Source organism: Penaeus chinensis, chromosome 13, assembly GCF_019202785.1.
Source record: "Penaeus chinensis breed Huanghai No. 1 chromosome 13, ASM1920278v2, whole genome shotgun sequence".
In the NCBI taxonomy this organism is placed as follows: domain Eukaryota; kingdom Metazoa; phylum Arthropoda; class Malacostraca; order Decapoda; family Penaeidae; genus Penaeus; species Penaeus chinensis.
Genome location: NC_061831.1, coordinates 19453169 through 19462054, shown reverse-complemented (window position 1 = coordinate 19462054; position 8886 = coordinate 19453169). Strand labels below are relative to the sequence as shown.

At 37.0% G+C, this 8886-nt stretch overlaps 1 protein-coding gene across 1 annotated transcript; it reads right to left on the bottom strand.

The window, feature by feature from the left end:
* Nucleotides 1–7662: 7662 nt before the first annotated feature.
* Nucleotides 7663–8543, bottom strand: LOC125031897 (cuticle protein AMP1A-like). Its single transcript, XM_047622894.1, has 3 exons — nucleotides 8515–8543; nucleotides 8100–8296; nucleotides 7663–7989 (listed from the first exon to the last, which is right to left on the bottom strand). The coding sequence occupies exons 1-3, from the start codon at nucleotides 8521–8523 to the stop codon at nucleotides 7809–7811; spliced, it is 387 nt and encodes a 128-aa protein (XP_047478850.1). The 5' UTR covers nucleotides 8524–8543; the 3' UTR covers nucleotides 7663–7808.
* Between the last annotated feature and the right edge of the window lie 343 nt (nucleotides 8544–8886).

Genomic DNA, 8886 nt, shown 5'->3' with positions numbered 1-8886 from the left:
TCCATGTAAGACACTTCTGCAGATCTGGCACGGGCTGTGCAGTACAGTAGGTCACACACTGTATTTCACACACGTTCTCACAGATCACGTCTCGCATCACAAGTTTGCCCGTCATGAAATATGATGGAGTTGCGCATCTCTATGCTTTCTATCTGTCATATTCACGTGCTGTTTATATAAATTACAGGGAAAGATAACTATGATGAAGGTATAATAAATTGGAATTTCAATATATATTTACACACACAGAAACACACACCCACATATATATGATATATATCTATATATTTATATATCTATATATATATATAGCATATATATAGTATATATATGGTATCTCTCTCTCTCTCTCTATATATATATATATATATATAAATATATATATATATATATATGATGTGTATATATATATATATGATGTATATATATATATATATATATATATATACATATGATGTGTATGTGTATATATATATATATATATATATATTGATGTGTATATATATGATATATATATGATATATATATATATAAATATATAAATATATATATATATATAAATATATATATATATATATATAGAGAGAGAGAGAGAGAGAGGAAAGATAAAAGCGGAGAGTCCTGAAGAAAGAGTTAATCTATGGAAAGACCATTTTGAAAAGCTGCTCGGACAACCGCCTCTGATAGGGGAAGGAAATATAGAGAAGATATTCTACACTCTACCCATTGATACTGGCGAGTTTACCATGGAGGAATTGACAGATGCAATCAAATTGTAACAAGGTAACAAGGCTATAGGATTGGACAATATAACAGTTGAAGTATGGAAGGCATGCATGAAGGAAGAATTACTCCAAATATGTAAAAAGACTTACAACGGAGATGTGCCCGACATCTGGAGAAAAGGAAGAATAGTGCCTTTACCAAAAAAAGGGGACCTGGGCAACACAGCGAATTATAGAGGAATTACCCTGTCAGTAGCTGCAGCAAAGATCTATAACAGGATGTTACTTAATAGAATCAGACCACATCTAGATCCCAAACTGCGAATACATCAGAATGGTTTCAGACCAAATAGATCAAATATCTCACAAATACTGACACTGCGGAGGCTACTGGAAGGTGTAAAAGCGAAGAACTTAAAAGCTGTGTTGACTTTCGTAGACTTTAAAAAGGCTTTTGACTCTATCCACCTTGGGAAGCTCACGTTAATTCTATCTGCATACGGCATACCTGACATCATAGTATCTGCCATAAATGCCCTTTATGTGAACACAGAAGCCCAAGTCCTCTCTCCTGATGGAGACACATATTTTTTTATTTTTATTTTAGCTGGTGTCCTTTAAGGTGATACTTTGGCACCGTATTTTTTCATAGTAGCCTTGGACTACGCCATGAGAGAAGCCATTGGGGATGAACAAGATCTTGGATTCACATAAACACAAAGAAGAAGCAGGCGACATCCACCAACTGTGATATGCGATACAGATTTGGCTGATGGCATAGCTCTTTTATCTAATACCATTAAGCAAGCTCAAGAACTTCTTAATAATGTCGAACATTCTGAAAAAGTGGGTCTCCACATTAACGTTTCAAAGACAAATTATATGTCATTAAACCAAGAAAATCAAAATCTTGTAACCCTTGAAGGTGGAGTGCTAAAAAGAGTCGATTTTCTTTATCTAGGCAGCTGGATAGGTTCCTCAGCAAAGGATATCGAAACTAGAATTTCAAAAGCTTGGGTGGCAATGAACAAGATGGAACTATTATGGAAATCAGATATCCCAAAAGTAACCAAAATATCATTATTTACAACATCAGTTGAGTCAGTGTTGTTGTATGGCTGTGGTGCATGGGCTTTGACCCAAACCTAGGAGAAGAAATTAGATGGAGCCTACACTTAAATGCTAAGAGTTGTCCAAAATGTAAACTGACGTAAGCACGTCTCAAATGAAACGCTTTACGGAAGCTTACCCAAGATTACAACTACAATTGCCCAAAGACGACTAAGATTTGCAGGTCACTGCTGGAGGAGTAAACAAGAAGTTGTTCACAAACTTTTACTTTGGGAACCCGCTCATGGAAGGCGTAGCGGGGGAAGACTTGCTCTAACATTCATCGACCAACTAATCAAAGATACCAACATAACCAGGGAGTAACTACCAGGAGCTATGGACAACCGTGAATAATGGAGAACGTTCGACTGCGGTCGCCATGATGATATATATATGTGTGTGTATGTGTGTGTGTGTGTGTGTGTGTGTGTGAACAAGTATACATATATAAACACAAACATATACACATATATTGCTTATGCGATTATTTATAATTTTAAAGATATGTCTAGGTACATGTCAGATTGATGAATTGAAAAACAAAACATATATAGATAAACGCATATACTGCAGGTACTGATATTGTTAAGTTAATTATGAAGATTAAAATCATTTAAGGTTTTTGTATGTCAAATGCATTACACTTGCATTACAACAATTGTGTACTATATATGATGATGTCCATATATACTAAATTTTGGGATTTTAGTGCACAGTGGCATTCTTGCAGGAAATACACATTCTACAACTTTTCTGAACAGGAAGAGTTGAGGATACAGCGACATGGTTCTCTCCCATGAGCAATTTAAGATTCAACTCGAGGTAATCTTGACATTGCAAGAACAAGTTTTAGTGACAAAAAATAAAAATATCCGCTTCACTGGAATTGGCAGTGGAACACCGAAAATTACATATACATGAATTTAATCGTTAGTTTGCTAGAAATGAAAACTAATTGATAATTTCACATGATAAAATATGTTTTTGGCTGTGAGCATGTGTGTGACTCCCTCTCTCTCTATTTAGTGTAAAGCACACTAATTCACACACACACACACATATATATATATAAAGATAAACAACTAAACGTTTGTGTGTGTCTACATATATGTACCTTACGTTTAATGAACATAATCAAACTGTTTAATCCGATGACAGAATATATGATACATAATAGTTGAATCTGGCTTATGATTGGATGTGGAGGCTTATTGATTAAATTATCATGCGGTGTAATATATGGTCATAATTATGCCCATGATGGGGAAAAATATTGTATGTCTGCTGAGGCAAATATCTTTTTCTTGGCCTAGATCGATGGCGTTTCAAAAGATATATTAACCCCAGCTCCAGATTCGTGGGTTCCAATCCTCATGACGGCGTTGTGAAACATGCTCGCGCTTTACCAGCTGATCAAAACTATATAGAAACGGACATTTTCATAAGAATGTTAAACGCGATAGGCACTGGCACTCCTGAAGATTCAGCGCCGACGCTTGGTAGATTTGAACTAAGAAAAGTAAGTAGAAAAAGGGAAGTAAAGTAAATGAGCAAAAGGTAAGTTAAGTAGATAATGTGAGAGGTTCAGAAAGTGAGAGCCCAGTGATATAAATTGAGTTCCAAGATGAATAAGGTAGGCAACAAAAGCGAGTGCCAGGTTATTAGGTAGGCAACATAAGTGAGTGCCAAATAAGTAAAGTAGGCAACACAAGTAAGGTAGTCAACAAAATATATGTGCCAGATATGTTAACCAGGCAACACAGATAAGTGAGGTAAGCAACACAGTTTATGTGTCAGGTATGTGAGGTAGTCAACACAAGTAAGTGCAGGTAAGTAAGGTAAGAAACATAAGAGAGTGCCAGGTAAGTAAGGTAAGCAACACAAGTGAGTTCTAGATAAGATAAGCAAAATGAGTGCTAGGTAAGTAAGGTAAGCAAAATAAGTGACTGTCAGGTAATAAAGTAGACAATACAAGTGCAAGGTAAGTAAGGTAAGCAACGTAAATGAATGCCAGGTAAGTAATGTAAGCGACATAAGTAAGTACCAGGTAAGTAAGGTATGCAACATGAGTACTTGCTAAGTATGATAGATAACATGTGAATACTAGGTAAGGTAAGCAACATAAATGAGTGCTAGGTAAATAAGTTAAGCAACATAAACGAGTGCCAGGTAAGTAAGGTAAGCAACACAAGAGATTAAAGTGCGCGGTGATATTCACGCAGGAAATACACATTCTACAACTTTTCTTAACATTAAGAAATGAGGATGAGGCGACATGCTTCTCCCTCTGCCTCATGAGTAATATAAGATTCCTCTCGAGGTAATCTTGACATTGCAAGAACAAAGAACAAGTTTTCGTGACAGAAAAAAATGTATCCTCAATGGAATTGGCATTGAAACATCGAAAATTGAATATGGTAAAATACGTTTTGAGTGTAACTCTTTCTCTATTTAGTGTACACTTTTATATATAATACATATATATACATATATAAAAAAAACATACACAGACATACAGATAAATTAATAAATCCGTGTATGTGTCTACATGTTTGATGAATATACTCAACTGTTTAATCTGATGATAAAATGGAAAATAAATAATCTGATTAAATATGAAGACTAATTGATTGAGGGATTATGCAGTGTGATGTATGGTAATTTTTATGTCCATGGTGTGGAAAAATATTGCAGGCCAGTCTGCTATTCGTATAATTAAATAAAACTGATGCAGGTTGCTAGATATTTTTTTCTTGGCTTAAATCGATATAGTGAAAAAATAATAACAATAAATCCCAGCTCCAGTTTCGTGGGTACCAATTCTCATGACGGTGTGAAACATGCTCGCGCTCCACCAGCTGGTCAAACAGACATCTTCATGAGAATGCTACATGCGATTGGCACTGGCACTCCTGAAGTTTCAGCGCCGACACTCGGTAGAATGAAGAAAAGTAAAAGCTATGTAATTAAACTAAATGATCAAAGGTAAATTAAGCAGAAAATGTGAGTGCCAACTAAGGAAGGTAAGTGAATGCTAGGTAAATAAGGTGAGAGCTCGGTAAGGTAAACTGGGTACCAAGAATGAGGTAGACAACAACAATTAGTACTAGATTTTAAGAGAGGCAGTACAAGTGAGTGCCAGGTAAGAAAGAGAGGCAGTACAAGTGAGTGCCAGGTAAGTAGGAGAGGCAGTACAAGTAAGTGCCAGGTAAGAAAGAGAGGCAGTACAAGTGAGTGCCAGGTAAGTAAGAGAGGCAGTACAAGTGAGTGCCAGGTAAGAAAGAGAGGCAGTACAAGTGAGTGCCAGGTTAGTAAGAAAGGCAGTACAAGTGAGTGCCAGGTAAGAAAGAGAGGCAGTACAAGTGAGTGCCAGGTAAGTAAGAGAGGCAGTACAAGTGAGTGCCAGGTAAGAGAGAGAGGCAGTATAAGTGAGTGCCAGGTAAGAAAGAGAGGCAGTACAAGTGAGTGCCAGGTAAGAAAGAGAGGCAGTACAAGTGAGTGCCAGGTAAGTAAGAGAGGCAGTACAAGTGAGTGCCAGGTAAGTAAGAGAGTCAGTACAAGTGAGTGCCAGGTAAGTAAGAGAGGCAGTACAACCGAGTGCCAGGTATGTAAGGGAGGCAGTACAAGTGAGTGTCAGGTAAGAAAGAGGCAGTACAAGTGAGTGCCAGGTAAGAAAGAGAGGCAGTACACGTGAGTGCCAGGTAAGAGAGAGAGGCAGTACAAGTGAGTGCCAGGTAAGTAAGAGAGGCAGTACTAGTGAGTGCCAGGTAAGAAAGAGAGGCAGTACAAGTGAGTGCCAGGTAAGAAAGAGAGGCAGTACAAGTGAGTGCCAGGTAAGTAAGAGAGGCAGTACAAGTGCGTGCCAGGTAAGTAAGAGAGGCAGTACAAGTGAGTGCCAGGTAAGTAAGAGAGGCAGTACAAACGAGTGCCAGGTAAGTAAGAGAGGCAGTACAAGTGAATGCCAGGTAAGTAAGAGAGGCAGTACAAGTGAGTGCCAGGTAAGTAAGAGAGGCAGTACAACCGAGTGCCAGGTAAGTAAGAGAGGCAGTACAAGTAAGCGCCAGGTAAGTAAGAGAGGCAGTACAAATGAGTGCCAGGTAAGTAAGAGAGGCAGTACAAGTGAGTGCCAAGTAAGTAAGCGAGGCAGTACAAATGAGTGCCAGGTAAGTAAGAGAGACAGTACAAGTAAGCGCCAGGTAAGTAAGGTAGGCAACACAAGTGAGTGCCAGGTAAGAGAGGCAGTACAAGTGAGTGCCAGATAAGTAAGGTAGGCAACACAAGTAAGCGCCAGTCAAGTGAGGTAGGCAACATAAGTGAGTTCCAGGTAGGTAAGGCAGGTAACACAATGGATGTGTTAGGTATAGTAGGCAGCACGAGTGAGTGCCAGGTAAGTGAGGTAAGCAGCATAAATGACTGCCAGGCAAATATTATAAGCAACATAAGTGAATGCCAGGTAAGCAAGATAAGCAATATAAGTGAGTACCAGGTAAATAAGATAAGCATCATAGGGAGTGCCAGGTAAGTAAAGTATGAAAACTAATTGAGTGCCAGTCAGGTAAGCAACACAATGGATGTGTCAGGTAAGTAGTGTAGGTAACGCGAGTGAGTGCCTGGTTAGTAAAGTAAGCAACACAAGTGAGTGCCAAGTAAGAAAAGTAAGCAAATAAAGTAAGTGATCGACCTTTTAGGAAAATAAGTGAGTGATAGATAAATAAAGTAAATAACGGTTAAGGAAAATGAATAAGTGCCACATAAGTAACCTAATTGATATGCAAGTAAAGTAAGTCAGCGTTAAGCAAATGAGTAAGACAAATCATATGAGTACCTGTAAGTAAAATGTATAGCAGTATATTTAAATACCTTAAATCATCAAACGTTTGTGTGCGTGTTGCTTTGTACTCCAGTTGAAGTAGTTCTCTTTATTTAAAATCCAAACCTGTTTGCTTTGCCTTTATTGTTTTTTACTTGCAGTACTCTGAACATTGCCGCCAGTTTCCTAGTTTATATACATATGCATCCGATCAACTTTTTCACTCATCTATTTGAATGAACCAATTCGTACAATAATGTCAATTATCCATGTATTCATTACCTTTATTGTATTTTGACCTTATATATATATAATATATATATATATCATATTCGTTTTTAAATATCCATGTTTTAACCTGAACCTCATTTCTTTTTCTTTATTTTTTTCAAGGTTTAACACTTCAAAATACATTCACTTTTCTACTTCCCTTTGACAGTTACACTATCGCGTAATGCTACACCATCTACGCGATACAATTTTCTTCTTCATCTTGTATTTAATTTCTATATATTTCGAATACAATTATACTGTCCTCATCAAACTGTCAAACTCCTTTTCATCTATATCCAAATAATAATTCATCTTAATTTTTTCTCTTTTGTTAAGCAAATTGGAAGTATCCATGGTAACAGACTATCACCTTGAAGGGTACCTCTTCTACTGTTATCTTCTCAAATATTCTTTTGTACATGATGGCGCTTTTGTCTTCGTCTGAGTTTATTAATAGATGTATTGATTTAATGTTACCTTTTTGCTTCTGTGTGTGTGTATATATATATAAATATATATATATATGGTCGTATGCCTCCAGATAGCCTATGCTATGGCTTTCTCTTATCATCATTGCTGTTATATCATATAGTATTATAGTCATCCTTGTATCATCATTACTACCATTATTATCATTAACAGTAGTTCTGTTATGATCATATATTTTTAATTAAATAAATTTATTATCATTATCATCTGTTATATTAGGTCGCTCATATTAGTTCGTGGTAACTGAATCGAAAATTAAGTTTCTATTTCTATATTTTTGATTTACATCTTTAAGTTTATATACGTTAAGAATGATCTTTTTAAAAAGTCACAATACAATGAAGAATGATTGAACTTATTACAGATGGAAATTTTTCAGTTCTGCTCTAAAGCAATACATTCTAAACAATTTGAGCTTCGAGGCGTCGTTGTTCCTCGGCGAATGCGATCTGGTCGAGGACGAACTGCGGGATGGGGTGAGGGAACTCGGGGGCGACGGGCAGCAGAGGGGACTGGGCCTGGAAGCCGTTCTCGTCAGCTTGGTATCGGACTTCGACCACGCTGCCATCGTCCAAGGTGTAGCTGACAGCATAAAGAAATTGAATGTTATATGCAACTTCAAGCACATTTTCCTTTTTCTCACCCTATTATTGCATTAGTGGATAAAATGCAGTATTACACATATTATCTACCTGTAGACACCCTGAACGTTGGTCTGGCCCTCCAGGCCTGGGGCGCCCTCCTCGCTCTGGACGATCCCGTTCTCGGTCTCGATCTTGAAGGAGTAAGCACCGTCCTCGGGAGTGACGCGCTCATCAAGGAGGATCTCGATGGGCCGAGGCTCCTGAGGGGCGGCGGCGGCGAGAGCCAGAGCGGCGGCTAAGATGATCTGGAGTATATTTTGGGAATTAGATCTAGGAAAGATATAGCACAACTTCGGCTGTCATCCGCTCAAACAATCTCTTACACACACACACACACACGCATATATATATATATATATATATATATATATATATGCGTATGTGTGTGTATATACATATGTATGTATATATATATGTATATATATACGTAAATAAACTTGCTGGCTTATAAAAGTTCACTTACGAATTTCATGTTTACTGTTGTAATGCCAACTGTGTTTATGTCTAAAGAAGTCAGCACTTTTATATCACGAAGATCACTGTCATAACCTGTTAGAACAACATACGGGAAAATGATATCTAAAACCGACAGTTACTTTTTGAAAGCAAAGTTGATTTCAAGGATTATGTATGTAATTGTTATTTTCTCTCTCTTTCTCTATTTTTCACACACACATATATATGTATGTGTGTGTGTGTATATGTGTATATATGTATGTGTGTGTGTGCATGTATATATGTGTATAAATACATAAATATATATACATGTGTATATGTATGAAAACACACACACACACTATATACATATATACATATATATATATATATATATATA

Coding starts and splice junctions, on each gene's coding strand:
- LOC125031897 (XM_047622894.1), bottom strand. Junction 7,990..8,099: donor AACGTTCAGGGTGTCTACAG/GTAGATAATATG, acceptor TTATGCTGTCAG/CTACACCTTGGACGATGGCA.